General features: G+C 41.0%; 1 protein-coding gene across 1 annotated transcript in view; it reads right to left on the minus strand.

Moving 5' to 3' along the window:
* The window catches only part of LOC310950260 (protein spire homolog 1-like), a gene marked incomplete at both ends in the record, with an annotated part of 56,155 nt that overhangs the window by 16,470 nt on the left and 20,854 nt on the right, over positions 1-18,831 (minus strand). Inside the window, 2 exon segments of the mRNA XM_083917963.1 lie at positions 12,264-12,389; positions 15,730-15,966. Coding sequence (XP_083774089.1) covers positions 12,264-12,389; positions 15,730-15,966 — 363 coding nt within the window.

An 18,831-nucleotide genomic window follows, 5' to 3' on the forward strand; every position in this document is an offset into this window, starting at 1 on the left:
TGTGTGTGTGTGTGTATGTGTGTGTCTGTGTGTGTGTGTGTGTGTGTGTGTGTGTGTGTGTGTGTGTGTGTGTGTGTGTGTGTGTGTGTGTGTGTGTGTGTGTGTGTGTGTGTGTGTGTGTGTGTGTGTGTGTGTGTGTTCAGTGAAAGCCATGCTGGTTGTAAAGTCTGACTGCTGCAGAAAGAAAAGAACTGAGGTTCTTCTCCTTCACACACTGCAGATGTATCAGTCCATCAGTGAAGGACCTGCTCAGTGGTGTAAGTGTCTCATGCAGGAAAGTCAGAAAGGCAGTGTAAGACATCAGGAAATAAAGAGCCAATACATGTGGAGCGACGGTCAGAGTTGTGTTTCTGTCTTAATATGCAGACACTGTGAATCAGTTTCACTTTAACACTTACAGACCACTAACAGGAGCTTTTAGTGTAATATGTGATGCACCACTAGTCACCATCATCAAATAAACAGTGTGTCACATGACCACCGAAAACTAACTGCTCATCGTCTATGAAATGAAACGTTATCATTATACCTATATGACTGATATAGTTGTTGTATTGCCATTGTGAGCATGCTATAGCATTACAACCAATGCCTCACTAAAGATTCTATAGAGCTATTTCAGGCAGCGCCAGTGGTGTAATGGTGCACACTTTCTCAGCTCCTAAATGGTCGCTGCCTCATTTGAAAGTGTGGTGAACGGGATTTGGTTGGATCAAAAGTTCTATGACTGAGATAGAAAGCCAGCAGCATACTCAGGGATCACACACACACACCCTGGAAACACTCTGAGCCACTAAGGTGTCAAAAAGATTTTAGGGTGAAGTGAAGAACCACACTTGACACAAACACAGGAAATTAGTATGAGTTGCGGCGTCTTCTCAACATCTCTGGCCTTACCGACCACTACTATTTTTCCATTAACCTAAATTCACCATGACCACTAAAAAAATCAAACTTATCCACCATACAGTTTGTTTTTGTTTATAATGAAGTTAGCCTCACAGAGACGATAGCATGTAGACTATGTGATATTTCCTGTCAGGCCTTTTTCCCTAAAGTTATCTGACATGTATTAAAATGTCACAGCAGGAAAAGTACCGGTGTAAATAATTACATTATTGATGGCTTGCCATTTATCTGCTTCCATTTCAGAGTCCTGACAGTGCAACTGTTACACTGTCATGTCTTAATGGGACACTTGAACAGGGCTCTCAAGTTTTGAAGACAGGCAAGACAGACTTCTTCTTTTTATATTTTTAAGTAGCAGCTCGACTGAACTCCAGGGGAGACGTGCTTGAGTCCTGCCAGTTCCACAGTGAGAGCGGCGCTGCTGCATGACCCTTGAGAGGCCTGCTTGAATAATGCTTTTACAAATGCCAGTTTTTATGCTACCATGCCAAGTCTAAATGCTGTGAAAAAGGCCTACTTGCATTTCAGCAAAGGTTAGCATGTTAATACGATAAGCTAAGACATTGAACACGGTAAACATTCCCCTTTAGCTATACAGCATGCTAACATTGTTAATCTGAGCATATTAGTACATAACAACCACTGTTTTTTCAGCCAGTATCATTTTTACATTAACTGAACCATAACAGCTAAGAATCAAATTTGAGATTTTATAAATCTCATAGTTTTTTTTGTACAAATGCATCACGGCCTCATAGAGCTGCTAGGATGATCTTGAAAAATCGTAGTCTGCCAAGCTAACGGCAGAGTTAAGACCTCAACCCACTGGGAAATCCCAATTCACCATCATCCTACCAGAGGAACAGCTGCCTCAATGCGATGTAGCAGTCACATGATATCACTCGCAACAAGGTTTTTTTTCTGCATCATAACTCTACATGTCTACAGTGTGCACTGTTCTTCATCGTCACTAGGTAATGCTTAATGGCTTATAACAGCCCATCCAATTAAAACACTGCGAGATTAGTGCCCTTGCTTTAAACACCATTATCTCATTGGTATGAGTGGCCCATCATGAAATCACATCAAAGCCACACATTTACATTTCAAACGGTTTGATTAAGCAGTGCTCTCTGCACTTGATGGGGACAGCATTTTAATTCAAACACGCCCAGCAACTGTGTGGACAAAACCAACAGTTCAAGTCCACATGAACAATTAGGGCAGTTACTAACTGCATCTACAACCTCATTTTTTTGCTAGTAATTCTGCTTAAGTTGTTATTCATTTTTAGGTTGGAACAATGGACAAGAAGCACTTATCCATGAGCAAATAGGAGCTAGAGTTGTTTCTGTGAATTACCAATATCTAGCTGCCTGCTTTTCTGTGATTCTCTAGAAGCATGAGGCGTCTTTGTGGAGGGACAAAGCAACTCTTTGGCAGCCATGGCTGGCAGTGGTGGACGGATAAACAGGACCCACTGTGGGACAGCACAGCTCGGCCTTACAGGCTGGGAAGTGGGGGTGGGCCGGCTGCTCAGAGCCCATCTTACCTCTGTGTATACACACACACACACACACACACACACACACACACACACACACACACACACAAACACACACACACACACCGTGGATACACACTGTGTGTATGCATTCACACATTTACATGCATACACACACAGACACAGACACACAGAGGTCTAAATGACCTTGCCTCATACTCACCATGAGGCTTCACAACAGTTTGGAGACGATGAATCTTATTGTTGACATACATTTGATCCTGGATTTCCTCCTTGTGTCTATTGCAATTTAACTGTATTCTTATACATTTAACAACCATTTACACAGGGTAATGGATTTGACATGGTACAGTTTGTCTAAATAGAAGAGTTAGCCATGCTAGGAGCTTTATGAAGCTGTAGAGTGGTGCTTTGATCTAACACCATCTTAGTTTAGTATACTAAACACAAAGAACATTTGGTGGTGATTGGACACATTGCAAGTTTGACCAGGGGTCCGTTTCACAAAGCAGGTTCAACAAACTCTGAGTCTAACCCTGAACTCTGAGTTGATCTACTCTGAGATAGGAAACTCTGAGTTTTCGGTTCCAGAACAGCTGATTTGCGTTAGGTTGATCAACTCGGAGTAGTTTGACCTGGAGTTAAGCGCATGCACCACAAGTATAAAAAGACAGCATCAATGGAGCCCTGATTCGACGAGTCACCATGGCAACGGGGAAGCGCTTTGTGAAACGGGCCCCAAATCATGGTGCTTGATGAAAAGTCAGAGAATCAGAGATTCCAATTAAGCCTATGGAGAGTCCATAAATGTACCAATGTCAATCCACTGCATAGTTTTTGAGGAATTTCTAGATGATGCACTATCTAGGCTAAAAGGGCTGCAGTACCCAATTTTCTTATTTCAGAGGCTTCTTTCTCAGCCTTCTCCACCCTGCAATAAGTCCTCTCTTCTAACAGAGAGTTATGTAAGCAACCAAATACCCTCTATTCATTCAGATGCATTATGCTCACTAAAAGGGCAGCAGTAGTGCATAGCAGGAAGAAACCCTGAGGTGAACACACACACACACGCAAACATACACGCACACGCACACACACGTACACACACACACACCACTCCTCATGGGAAATGTCCCAAGCCACAGCTGAGCTCCAAAATGCTCCTGAAGAGACACAAAGCCAAAGAGGAAAACAACCCTCATAATCACCTGCCACATGACCCATAACAGACAGCATACTATTAACACACTAAAGAAATATTTATCAAGGGTGGTATGTGGACAAGTGGGAAACACGTTAGTACATCATTGACCCTCCTATAACTACAATAGGCGTTTCGAATCATGCCCCTATGAATATTTGCTTTGAGAGGCTGAACTTAGTGGTTTTAGCAGAACGAGAGTCAGCTTGTCTCCAGATATTGTCATCTACGTCGGACATGAACAGCAAACATGTCACTTCACCTGCCAGCCCTGCAGGGTGTGTGAGCATGTCATCCACACACTGCAGCTTCATCACACTGTATGGACAACACCAGTGACGTACACTTGGACAATTTGTATCAAAGTTGCTGATTGCTGGTATTTTGTCCTTCACTCACTACTGTCAAGTCCCCCCAAGTGACCCCATTCATGCCAAATCAATTCTGGGATACGCTAACTTTAGATAACAGAAATAGTTTTTTTAAATGTAGGTAGTAATAATAATAATAATAATAATAATAATAATGACAATGCTTTTTATTCAGGACACAACGGAGGGTTGTACTATGGACCCTAAAAAAGTAGCAAAATAAATACAAAAATATACCAATTAATATATAGTACAATTCATAAACATACACATATATACAAACAGGAGTGCCAATGTCACGCCAGGTGAATCCACTCTTCAGCAATAAACGCTTCTATAAAGCCTCTGGATTCCCTCCTACTTCCCTCCTCGTTTCATCGGTCTGTGTGGTAGTCTGCATACTGGCTCCTCCGTGTTTTGCCCTTGTGTCCTTATTGTTAGCTTGTGTAGCTAATGCTTCTGTGTTCTTCCATCTCTCCTCAGATTGCCGCAGAACCAGTGGGTGCCTTTCATCCCTGTGAGCCTTTTGTTTCAGCCCCTAAACGTTACGACGGTAACTTAGGTAACTGTAAGTCTTTCCTTTTCTTATTGACTTATAGTACTAACAGAGCTAAAATTGCCTATGTGTTGGGTTTGCTCACTGGGAGGGCTAGGGCCGGGGGGACAGCTTTTTGGCATAGCCCACTCACTGCCGGTGCCACTTTTGAAGTATTTTCCAACAAGATGACTTCTGTCTTTGACTATTACAAGCCACAACACTAGCAACGGACTGCTTAGCTTGCGCCAGGGCTCTATTAGCACCGCCATCTTGTCAGTCGAGTTACGACTGGGCCAATGAGCTGCTGCCTGGAGCCCTGCTTCCCACTAGAAGGCTCTACAACCTCTCCACTGGCATCGTGACCTACATAACAAACTCCCTGAACTCAGGTATCATACGCCCTTCCTCTTCTACTCTCAGTGCCGGGTTCTTTTTAGTGGGCAAGAAAGATAAGACCCTGAGACCCTGTATTGACTTTTGGGGTTTTGAACAATATCACAGTTAAAAATAAATATCCATAACCCCTCATTAACTCTGCTTTTGAACCCCCTCGATGGCGCTACATCTACACCCCTTGGTGCGTATAAGAGAAGGGGTTGAGAGAAAAAAGCATTCAAGACACCTCTGGGAGTACCTGGTAATGCTGTTTGGATTAACGAATGCACAGGCCATATTCCAAGCTATGGTTAAAGATGAATTGAGAACATTCTGGGTGGACTCACCTTTCTCGGTATGACCGATTATAAAAATTTGGCTTACATCCAAAGTTCTAAACGTTTGAACTCTTGCCAAGCCCAGTGGGCTTTGTTCTTTGGCTGGTTCAAATTCATCCTTACTTATCAGTCAGGGAGCAAGAATGTTAAGCCTGATGCCTTATCCAGATAGTTTCTCAATGACATGGACAGTCCTCCTGTCCCAGACACCATCCTCCCTCCATCTTGTCTTATTGGTTCCCTGATTTCGGAGATATAGTCCTTGGTAAGGACAGCTCTTCGTACTAATCCAGATCCTGGTGATGGTCCCGAGGGTTGTATGTTTGTGCCTGTCTCTGTCTGCCCTCATGTCATCAAGTGAGGTCACACATCCTGGTTCACCTGCCATCCTGGTACTTTCCGCTCCTTGACTCTTCTACCATGCCACTTCTGTTGGCCAACTATGTCATCTGACACCCAAGTCCTGTACCGTGTGTACCCATCGGCCACCTGCTGGTCTCCTCCTCCTCCGTCTACTCCCAGTGCCCACCCATCCGTGGTCACCCATTGCCTTGGATTTTGTGACCAGATCGCAACCATCCTGAGGTAAAGACACTATACTAATGACTGTGGATCATCTACCCTCTGCTGCTGAAACTGCGGAACTGTTGATGACTGATGTGTTCTGGATCCATAGAATTTCAGCGGACATTGTCTCAGACAGAGGCCCCTAGTTCACGTTAAAAGTTTGGAAGTAGTTTTGCCGAACACTGGGAGCTATGGTGAGATTGTCCTTAAGGTACCACCCTCAGTCCAACAGCCAAACAGAGAGAGCCAACCAAGATCTGAAAACCGCTCTAAATTTACGTAAAAGCATTTTAGCTTGAGCATATATCTCACAACACTGTCTGTGGATGTCTCGATCATCTGCTAAATTATTAACAATATGATGGCCGAGATATTTAATCTCATCAATTTTGCCAATCGACAACCAGTATTGAATGCATTTAACTGTTGTGACAAATCATCCATATACACATTAAAAAGAAGGGAAAATAACGGACACAATTTCACCTTGAAGAACTCTGTTGAAAAGGTTAGAATGATACAGACTATTATAATGATCTAAAATTTCGTCTGTACCTTGTTGACGTTTAAAACTATATTGGTTGTCAGTGGTAGGAATGCACTGTTGAATTCTCTCCAATACTTTAGAGACAACCTAGCTAGGGCTAGAGGCCTATAATTCCCCATGCTGTTTATTTTGCCTGCTTTATATTTGATAACAGGTAATAACACAGGTAAGATAGATTCAGGCAGAGAGTAAGAGGTCCGTCATACAGATAGCAAGCAGAGGAATACGTTTCTTCCAAGCATATCTTTGATGTTTGGCGGTTATTTTGTCAGCGCCACACGCTTTATCGTCATCTTAACCCAATACTGCAGACTGTACCTGTAATGAATAACCACATCTTCATTAGTATCAACACTTTTCCACCTCAAACTATTCCTCCCGATACAATTAAACAACTCATTATTGTGTTGCCACATCTGGCAGATAGCATCTGAGCCACTGACTCCTGGAATATTTGACGGTAACGACATTTTACAGCTGTTCATGGCTCTAACCTCCTCCCAGAAGTCATTCTAACCTTTTTTTGCATCTTACATTTCAAAGAACGAGACCTCATCAATACACCTATACCTAAAAAATGCACAATTGACAGATTAAATGGCAATACAACGGCAATTATAGTTGAGGGTTTATTTATCATTTTTGATTGTTTTTTTTAGGTTATATTAAAATATTACCCAGTGTTAAATGTATCGCCATTTATACCTTTATATCTTGATAGAACTTCAAATGTGCACCACCAATATACACAATAATAACACAATGTTTCTATACAGGAAACAGAGACAGAACAGTTGTTCTCTGCAGTGGCAAAGTAGTGCATTTTAATGTAACTATTTTTGAACTATGGGCGATTATAGTATTCTTATGATGCTTTTAAATGATGTTCCTCAATAGCAACATTTCTCCATGTGATGCTTTATGCACAAACCTGATTTTTGACATAAATTGGAGCTTCTATTTGATGTAAACTATCTTAAACACGTCTGTTTTTGTCCACATGTTCCTACATGTTATAAGCAAATAGTAAATGAGGATAAGCTGTAAGTGAAAGCTGTGAGTCAGAGTTATTTGGTGTTATGTCATAGAATGAGGGATAAAGGCTATGCACTGTCCATTCATTTCTTTATGCACAGTCATTGCTGGAGATGCCGTTCTGTATCAGATGACCGCCTCTGCTCTGTCACACAGGAAACACAGCTGTCTGACTGTTGTTTATGCCTATTACATGCTACAGTCCAGCCCTTCCAATCTAAAATGATGACTTATTACTGAAACAGGAAAGAAGGCTCACTCCAATGGGACTTTTATGCTCTGCTGATTTTCTCATTTGAACTTTTAACACACCAAAGCAGAGAGAAAAACTGGCATCCTACAACTCTAGACTGGTTGTTAAAGTTAAAGTGCGAACAGATAGTTTCCCATCTCCCTAGCGTTCCCAAGTGGTATTGTTGGTTCTGCTGTTGACAGCCAGATAAGTTTCCTCTTCTGTTTTCATCAGAGCCAGAAATGGTGATAACACATATGTCCGTTGGTTTTCATAAGAACATGTAGATCGATTCTGTCAGGATGGGTCTCCAGTCACTCATATAATTCAGTTTCAAGTTCAGGATATTTATTTGTACCCTTAGGTAAATTTGGTTTGTAGTACATGTGGAAAAAGAAAATGGAATCCATCTTAACACACATCAGAAAAACACAGACATAAAGAAGTTACGGGGTTAGCTAAAATATTTTGGATGAGAGGAAGTTATTTTATGTCTAAATTGGAAATAGAGTCACACAATAATACAAAAGAAATCAGATTTCTGAAGAATTCTGATCATTCTATTTCATGATAAAGTTTAGTGTTAACTGAAATAACTGTTTTTGAAGCCAAGGAAGAACGATCAAAAGTGAGCACCCTGCTTCAAACAGTATTGCTAAAAACCACAAACCAAGCCTGAGACTTAGATGTTATCATTGACTGAACTTCAACAGCCACATTAGAACAATTACAAAGTCAGCCTAAAGAATATATTAAGGGTTAAAGGACTTATGTGTCAGCAGGACTTGGAAAAACGTGTCCATGCATTTATCTTCAGCAGGCTCGACTACTGTAACAGGGTCTTTACAGGTCTCCCTAAAAATTCCATCAGGCAGCTGCAGTTTATCCAGAACGCTGCTGCTCAAGTCCTCACTGAGACCAAAAAAGTTGATTCATATCACTCTGGTCCTCAGATCTTTACACTGGCTTCCTGTCAGTCAAAGAATTGATTTCAAAATACTTCTGTTGGTTTACAAAGCACTGAATGGTTTTGGACCAAAATACATTTTAGATCTTCTGCTCAGCTACGAACCATCCAGACCTCTCAGACCCTCTGGGACAGGTCCGCTCTGTGTCCCCAGAGTCAGGACTAAACATGGGACAGGTCTGCTCTGTGTCCCCAGATTCAGGACTAAACATGGGACAGGTCTGCTCTGTGTCCCAAGAGTCAGGACTAAACATGGGACAGGTCTGCTCTGTGTCCTCAGAGTTTGGACTAAACATGGGACAGGTCTGCTCTGTGTCCCCAGAGTCAGGACTAAACATGGGACGGGTCTGCTCTGTGTCCTCAGAGTCAGGACTAAACATGGGACAGGTCTACTCTGTGTCCCCAGAGTCAGGACTAAACATGGGACAGGTCTGCTCTGTGTCCCCAGAGTCAGGACTAAACATGGGACAGGTCTGCTCTGTGTCCCCAGAGTCAGGACTAAACATGGGACAGGTCTGCTCTGTGTCCCCAGAGTCAGGACTAAACATGGGACAGGTCCTCTCTGTGTCCCCAGAGTCAGGACTAAACATGGGACAGGTCTGTTCTGTGTCCCCAGAGTCAGGACTAAACATGGGACAGGTCTGCTCTGTGTCCCCAGAGTCAGGACTAAACATGGGACAGGTCTGTTCTGTGTCCCCAGAGTAAGATCTAAACATGGGACGGGTCTGCTCTGTGTCCCGAGAGTCAGGACTAAACATGGGACAGGTCTGCTCTGAGTCCCCAGAGTCAGGACTAAACATGGGACAGGTCTGCTCTGTGTCCCCAGAGTCAGGACTAAACACGGGACAGGTCTGCTCTGTGTCCCCAGAGTCAGGACTAAACATGGGACAGGTCTGCTCTGTGTCCCCAGAGTCAGGACTAAACATGGGACAGGTCTGCTCGGTGTCCCCAGAGTCAGGACTAAACATGGGACAGGTCTGCTCGGTGTCCCCAGAGTCAGGACTAAACATGGGACAGGTCTGCTCTGTGTCCCCAGAGTCAGGACTAAACATGGAGAGGCAGCGTTCAGTTTTTATGCTCCATAAATCTGGAACAAACTTCCAGAAAACTGCAGGTCTGATGCAGGTCTCAGAAGACTTCCGCAGCCTTCCAGTAAATAAAACAATGTATGAACTGCTTGTACTGCACTGTAACTTTTATTAACTGTCTTGATAAAATTCCCTTTAACAGCATCAATTCATTGGGTTTTATTTGTTTTGTTATTATTTTTTGGCGACATTTTTTATTGAGTTTTGCAGACAGATAGTAAGGAAAAAATACAACAGTTGTATAACACGTCAGTGCAACTGCTTTAAGATGAAAACAACCCATGCCAGACGTAGTCACAGTAAACAACTAAGTAATTGAATAAATAACATATAACATAAGTAGATAATTACGGTACAATGAAACAAAAATAGAGCAAAAACTGTAGATTACAGTAAAAATAATTAAAGTAACTCAACGGGGGGGGGGCTCTCTCCTTCCAGGTATGAGTAAGTGTCCTTGTTTCATTGTTTTTGTTGAAATATAATTTTATCTTTTAATGTTTTTTTGAGGTTGAGGGAGGGGTGGGAATCCCATTTTTTCAAGCTTTTACATAACGGACAAAAGGACAAAGTGCAGTACAATTTACTTGATAATATAAAATATGTTTATATGTTTGTTTCCATTAGGCGTATATAGAGTGGCCTCCTGGAAAGTTTCAGGCCACGCCCTCTCAAATGGCCGTTCACTCGCTGTGTTTCCACTACAAAAATGTGCATGCGTGCGCATTTCTGTGTAAATAGGAGAGAGAGAGAGAGAGAGAGAGAGAGAGAGAGAGAAAGAGAAAGACAGATTCAGATTCAGATTCAGATTCAACCCAGAATCCGTGCCCAGGATAAAAGTGTCTGTTCTACTTCGCCGTGTTGTTGTGGCGTCTGTTCTACCACACGTCACATCCCGCTGAGAGCTTCATCCAATCAGCAACCAATCCAATCTCAGAGGACAACAGAGGCCCTGCTCTCACATAGAGCCTCTTTCTACTCGGTCAAACGGCCTCCTGAGCGACTCACATGCAAATTAGGTGTGTTTTTGGCGAGATGGACCCGCCTCATTTAGGGAAGTCGACCATAGTGGAAACGCACCTTATGATACTCTTCATGCATATTTATTATGATACCAATACTCTTCATGCATATTTATTATGATTCCAATACTCATATGTATGCACAATATGTCCTGGAGGCAGAAAAGGCCCTGATTCAGTGGAATGGCCCACCAACAGTACCCACAGGGAGTGAGATTCATGTTGATTAGTAGGGTCAACCTCAGGCCATCACACTCTCCAACTCCTTACTCGGGGGGAGGAGGAAATAAAGAGGACAGAAGGAGTGGGAGCCACTCACTGTGACATTAATAATCTACTCTTACACACCTGGACACTTATCTTCTTTTCTCTGTGCAATAACTTTATCCACCACTTAAGTGCAATACTTTAATCTTACTGCTCATTTCTGTCATACACAGTCAAACATGTTTGATCTTACACATTTCCTCTACATTTAACTTTGCTGATTTCATTTTACGTGATTTTATTTGACCTGGATTCTTACATCTACCTCATATATATTTGACTAAGACTTTATTGTTTACTGTTTTTTTTTATATTTTCTGTATTTATTTAACTTATCTGATTTAACTTTCTGTGAATTTTATTTGACCTGTATTCTTACATCTACCTCATATATATTTGACTAAAACTTTATTGTTTACTGTTTTTTTTAAATATTTTCTGTATGTATTTAACTAATCTGATTTAACTTTCTGTGAATTTTATTTGACCTGTATTCTTACATCTACCTCATATATATTTGACTAAGACTTTATTGTTTACTGTTTTTTTTAAATATTTTCTGTATGTATTTAACTAATCTGATTTAACTTTCTGTGAATTTTATTTGACCTGTATTCTTACATCTACCTCATATATATTTGACTAAGACTTTATTGTTTACTGTTTTTTTTTTATATTTTCTGTGTGTATTTAACTAATCTGATTTAACTTTCTGTGAATTTTATTTGACCTGTATTCTTACATCTACTTCATATATTTTGGACTAAGAGTTTATTGTTTACTGTTTATTGTTTTTTATACTTTCTGTATTTATTAAGCTAAGAGTTTATTGGTTATCCTATACTGTATTTTTTATACCTCCCTGGTGTTTTTGTAAGCTGCTGGAAATTAAATTTCCTTGCGGAAGTTCATCCCAAAGGAAGAATAAAGAGACGTTAGAGAAGTCTAAGTCTAAGTCTAGGGTGCATGGAGCATCTAAGGTCACAGCACTAAATCTACTAGAGAGATGCCTTGCCGTGTCCTTCATGTAAAGGTCAGTGATCATCCTGTAACCTTTCATTAGAGGGGAGTGCCATGTGCACTAGGTTGCTTTTAACGACTGGTAGGTCAGTTATCAAGCAAAATGGCTTATGCCACTATGTTCTGTATAGTGCAACTATGCTATATGTATGCAGTACAACTAAAACACATATCTAATGGTTTAAACTGCACATAATCCATCAAAAAGAGCTGTACAAGCCTACGGAGGTGACGACGACGATGAAGATAAGGAGGACCCACCTCTTTGGCACTCTTGATCTTCTCCAGAAAAGTACCCAGCTCCTTGGTTTCTGTGTACAGAGCCCGACACACTGCCTGGTAGTGACTGGGAGCGTCTGATAGACTGGGCAGATGAGCTGTACACAGCTACAAGGGAGACAGTGAAGGACAGAGAGAGAGGTTCAGACCACAGTTCAAACAGCTGCACTCTTTATGACACAGAGGTGGGGGTGTCATGGTGTCCATGTGTTTCTTTTAATGACAGCAGTTATTTCAACTGTACATTGAACTACACATTGGAACATTTCTTTGTATGACAACTATCCTGTGTGTGTGTATGTGTGTGTGTGTGTGTGTGTGTGTATGTGTGTGTGTGTGTGTGTGTGTGAGTGTGTGTGTGTGTGTGTGTGTGTGTGTGTGTGTGTGTGTGTGTGTGTGTGTGTGTGTGTGTGTGTGAACTCTGCCGTGCGCGATACAGAGAGCAGAGAAAAATTGTAAAGACAGGACCATGCAGAAACAGAAATGACATGCCGTGGTGTAAATAAGGTAAATGAGATAAATCACATAAGGCTATTAGCTTGTTTTAGAAAAAATCAAGGTATAGACCTGTTCTATAGGAATGCCTGCTGCTGTTGGGATCCCCCGGGCCCTACATAATGGCAGGGAAAACACTTGAAGGTCTAGACCAGACTTCATGACTTATTTATGATTAATGGAGACCCGACAATTCCTCCATGAGCAAAAAGCATAAGGGCAACAGTGCTGATATAGAATCATATAATAATGATATAGAATATGATGCATTTCTGTAGATTAAACTCCCCATAACATTAAACATCTACAGCAGTAAAGTGTTCTTTTAAATGCAGTAGTGATATGAATCCCACACTGTCAGGGACTATTTTACTGCATAGCCTAATGAATACTTTCACTTTTGTTACTTTAAGTACATTTGTATTTGTTTATTTCTAAAAAATGGGACAGAACATATTAATGAACATTTACATATTAATATGTGTGGGAATGTAGCCAGGCGGCTAATTTGCATCCCTTGTCCCACTAGCAGGTAGAATGAGAAGAGAGAAACAGCTGATAATACTTAAGTGAGGATTTTCACAGAGGGGTAATGCTACTTTTAAAGAAAAGAGATTGAATACTTCGTCAAATTGTGAAGATGCTGCATAAAAACGAAATACCCCAGAAAGCAAACATTTGCAGACATCAGTAGACAACTACTATTGGCTGCTGAACACAATTTACAAGATAACTATGCCACACACACACACACACACGCACACACACACACACAGACCAACAGTGATAAGAGAATACGTCCTTGTCTCTCGCAGAGGAACAGAAGGTTTCCTGCGCCAATGCTTGGCATGCTCTTGGCATCACAGTAAGAGAACCTTTTACTGAACACAGAAAATACCAGACAACCATCTTTCCTTAAGCTCCATTCTACACACATCCTATCACAAGTGTGTGAATAACATGGAGTGAATGCTGTATTCAGGGTAAATAAATATGCCACTGTTGGAGACAGTTAATAGTGTATTCCCTGTCAGCTAGGGGTTAGAACAGTAGGTGGGCTGAGGGAGTACAGAGTGGTCTGAGGGGGAAAAGTGCTGAGACTAGAAAAATACTGGATTAGAACTGACAGCTAGCTAGCCATCGGGTCACCACACTGCCACACTGCTCAGATACCTTGGAGAAAGAGAGAGAGCAGTGTGTGTGTGTGTGTGTGTGTGTGTGTGTGTGTGTGTGTGTGTGTGTGTGTGTGTGTGTGTGTGTGTGTGTGTGTGTGTGTGTGTGTGTGTGTGTGTGTGAGTGTGTGTGTGTGTGTGTGTGTTTGTGTGTGTGTGTGTGGTCATTATGTAAACAGTGTGACTCTATGCTAGGACAACAGAGATACATGACTCCCAGCGAGGGTGAGGCTGGCAGCCAGACTGCCGTGTGGTTGTTGTAATAATCTCTGTGTAACATTTCAATTTTCTCACACACACATCTTTTCCTGAACAGTCATCCTCGCTGATATCATGTGATCCTGACAGTTATCAGTGGATTTTGTTCAGTCAAGGACTGTATTTCCAAATACACAAGGCAAAAGGAATTATAATTGTTGTTTTACTGGTTACTTTTCAAATGAACATTGTTGTCTAAAACATATGATGAGACTACAATATATGAGACCTTGATGCATAATAACCACCCAACAGTATACCGTTTAGTATAAATAACTCCACCTTGAGCAGCTAAAAACAATGAAACTCATAATAACCCAATAATACAAATAGATATAACAATATACCACTCTGAAAGGAGCCATTTTGCATATTGTGTATTTCTACCTTTGATTCTTTAAGCCTATTATAGTGATAATACTTGAACTTACTTACTTAATTACTAACTTACTTATGTAAGCAACAACTTTCAATAGGTAAATTAATAATATAGTGAACCTCTCCATAAATTCCGAATGTTTAAAGCGGCTGCTGTTGTAGTAGCCCTTAATTGGATAGAGGACTGAAACATTTCTTAATGTTATTGATTAGTATTGATTGATTAATTAATGCTTTGATTTTTCTAGTACTTAGTAATCCTCTGCACTCAGTATAAAACTTTCAAAATTAACATTTGAACACAGGGTCCTGCATCCCTTTGTGTGAGTTCCATTGAGCAATATAACAGATCAGAACTATATTCATAGCAGCGGCCTGTTATACACAGCAGCGGTCAGCTACTCAGAAATAGCAGACGATAGAATGCTGTCATTGAATCAGAACTGAGTATTCAAAAAATCTGTGTAATAAACTTAAGTGACACACATTTGATATGAATTATTATGGTCTTATAAAGTTGATACGGTAAACGTTAGATCAGATTAGATGGTATGTAGATGTCCACTGCCATCAGTGTGAATGTCTGTGTGAATGGGTGAATGTGACAGACACTGTGAAGCGCCTTGAGTAGTCAGATGACTAGAAAGGCGCTTTATAAGTACAAGTCCATTTACCATAATCCCTCTCCTTTTTGCTCTGTTCTGGTTTCGACCAGCTCCTGACGGAAACATCTGGCTGTTCAGCTAGCCTACAAAATATTTCACTATGTTCACTAGCTAGTGAATCAGTTTATCTATCTTCAGTTTGGTGCTGGGCAGGTAGCCAAGCTTTTCCTCTAAAAACAGCTTTGTGCTGTTGCAGGAAAACAGGTGGATGAGAGCGGAGGGACTGAAGCAAAACAATGAGCTGCTGCACTTCTATGAAGCACACCTTACACATAGTCGTTTGATCCCTTGTCAACACAGACACATTTACGAGTGCTGCTTTAACTCTGGAGTCTTATTAGCTGTTAGCATGACAGCCTTTACCAGATCAAATCACCTGAAAACAGGAAGTGAGGTGTTTTACATCTCAAGCAACAGCAACAATGGTGTGTTTGCAGAAGAGGTACAGCTACAGTCGCTTTCCTCAGCCGCTGTACGTACCTCAAGGATATCTCTGTAGCCACGAACACTGGAGATGTTGTCAGGGTCATCCTCTGCCTCGTCTTCTTCCTCTGTGGCCTCATAGCCTTCGTCTGGGCAGGCGTCCCTCTCGGCCTCGGCCATGTTGGTCATGAGGTCGATCAGCTGCTCCAGGGGAGGGCTGAGCTCCCTCTCCTCATTCTCCTTCAGCCCGTAATCCAGAGCCTTGTAGATCATGATGCCCAGAGACTCAATCACCTGAGAGAACACAGGAGACAAACCAAAAAGCAACTTCACATGGCGTGCATTTTTTTCATATTTACATTTATTTCTGTAGGTGTCACCGTCATCTGTAAATTAATAACCATCTGCGTGCTTGCGTGTTCTTTAATCTATAAACATTATGTTACTTTCAACAATGCTAATAGGTCAAAATCCACACACACTGTACACAATGTAAGTAGGATCCAGCTAAATAACTGGTGTCTGACGATAAAAACGGGATGTAAAAATATGAAGAAAACAATACATCAATTTGTGAAGATTGCATCATCATTTCTGTTTTGTACATTGTTCTGTTGTTCATCTGCTCCATCATAAAACGCAATATGGATTTATGTCTTTGTTATGCAATATGATCCTCTTTTGTGTTCCAAGCCTGAGCTGAACAGCTGTAATATAATGACCTCATGACTAAACCTTTAAAGAGAGAGCTCCCTCCTCCATTCATAAACGTACACATCACAGACTGGCCTTTGACACACTGGCGCTGGGAACAGATTACTGGGAGTAGATCTTGTGATGCACTGACGCATGAAGTAAAACACTAACATCACATCACATATGTCCTTAGACAGTCTTTTAAAGGATACAGGAATGCAGTATAGTATACTCTAAAGTATAGAGTGTGGTCTTTACCAACTTTGTAAACTGTCCTGAGATAACTTTTGTTATGATTTGGCACTATAAATAAAATTGAAATTGAAATTGAAAAGTATATTCAGAGGCAAGAGCCTAGGTAGATACATGTGAAAAACATCTGCCATTTGTTCACTGTCTGGGATTCTTTCTAGACTTTGAGGACGTCAAGACTTGAACTCCACCCAACATTTTGAGCAACAAATACTCACGCCTGTAGGCTTTAGGATGGCTATTTCGAGTTGGGACGTTCGTCCTTCAAAAAAAACTGATCATAAAAGTAAAATTTCTCACGTCATTCCTAATGCATATGAATTGTTGTGCTGAGCATGCTCTTAAGAGTGAACAGCCACAATATGGATTATTTATTGTTTTGGCTTAAAAGATTGGTCGTATACACAGAGGTTTTCATTTGTCACAATGGCCTACCTTTGCTTAGCAACCATTGTAAGCATTTACAACAAGCACAGCGGTGTTCACATCACTGCCACACACAAATGGTTTGAGGTGGTTTTATGAACCTTTTGATACATTTCTGCCATGAAAACTTGAAGCAGATCACAGTGTCTGTTTTCTATGCAGTCAGTTATTGCAGCCTTAAGCCTGCAATAACTGATGCTTTCAGCACTTTGGGGCAATAAGCTATTAACACAACACTGACATATCAGCTTATAAAGTTGATGTGGCATGATGTGACATTATAGCAGACTGTTTCTAATTTACACATCCAGCAATATTTTTCATTCATTTTAGGCAATTCAATTCTATTCATAGTGTCCAATCATAACAAAGTTATCTGAAAGCACTTCCCTGTAGAGTAGGTCTAGACCACATTCTTTGATTTCCAGAGACCCAACAATTCCGCCGTAAGCAAACAGCAGGTCATAACAGCAACATCAGAAACAGCGACTTGCACAAAATGACAATGAAAACCTTCCTGGGCCAGAAACGTTGGACACACCAGGTCTATGGTAGGCAGCCAACTGCACTGACCCTTTGGGGGGACAGAATTCATGAGAAGCACAGTTACCACAGTATGTCCAGCATGAGTTTGTAATCCTTACAGGTTGGGATGACACTACTACACAACACTATAATGTGGTTGACTTGTACTGCTCAATCCTAATTCTCAATAAATGTTCCAGTGTGAGACATTCGATCAGATCTCCTGAACTCTTCTTCAGTCACTGGCTCTCAGTTTTTCAACAGCAGCAACAATCCACATGCTGTCACGTGAATCATATTTTAAGCCAATATTCTCTCTCTGTTAACTCTGTTTTGGTCTCAACTGCTCCTGAGGGAAATATCTGTCCCTTTAGCTGTGTTTTCATTTAAATGTCAAGCATATTTTAAGCAAACATTTGAAATAATAAGCAAATATGTGTTTCTGTGGATTTAGGCTTGAGCTTAATTTGATCAGAACTTGGAGCAATAGGCTACACATGTCTGAAATCCTCCATTAAACAGAATAGAAGTAGAGGTTGCTAACCATAAACAAAACAAGTCATCTCTGCCATCAAACCGATCTAAGAGAGAAAAATGGTGAAGACTGGAAGTCTTCAAAAACTTGGTTCAATTGAGCAAGTTTTACTTGTTCTCTCATTTCAGCGATTGGCCATGTTTCATGTTATACGAAAAAGAAGACAATATCCGAAGAAACTGATCATTCATCTGAGTTAAATGTTCACAATATTGGAAATTACTGCCAAAGTTGTTTCCATTTCTCATTTAGTGCGTCAACTCTTTTTTGACAAAGGCAAAAAAACACCCCAAGCAAGCATAAAATGTTTGCTTTCTATGTGGACCACATCTATAGTGCATTAAGAGGTCATTCATAGTCCACTCACACTTGGCCCAGATGATCAGAGTCGTGCTTTAGCGTTATTGTCCCCTCTCCCTCTTCCCCCGCGGCCCAGGCCAGCCTGCACTCAGATTACTTGAAATGCTTCTTGCTTAAACATCCTCTCCCCTCTGGGATTTTACTTTGTCCAACTGCTTTTGAATATTTTTATCTCATCAAATCTGCAGTAAATACTCCTCCTACGCATCAGACCCCTGTGAAACCTTCGGGGTCATCTTTTTAAATGTCCATTCTATAAAATTTTGCCATTTGCATGCAGCTTTTCTTATGCCATGCTTCAAAATACACATAAAAATGTGCTTGCAAAGAAATGCATTATTGTTGTGGAGAGATGGCGGCTGCTC

The sequence above is a fragment of the Echiichthys vipera genome (genome assembly GCF_963691815.1).
Source record: "Echiichthys vipera genome assembly, chromosome: 8".
Classification (NCBI taxonomy): domain Eukaryota; kingdom Metazoa; phylum Chordata; class Actinopteri; order Perciformes; family Trachinidae; genus Echiichthys; species Echiichthys vipera.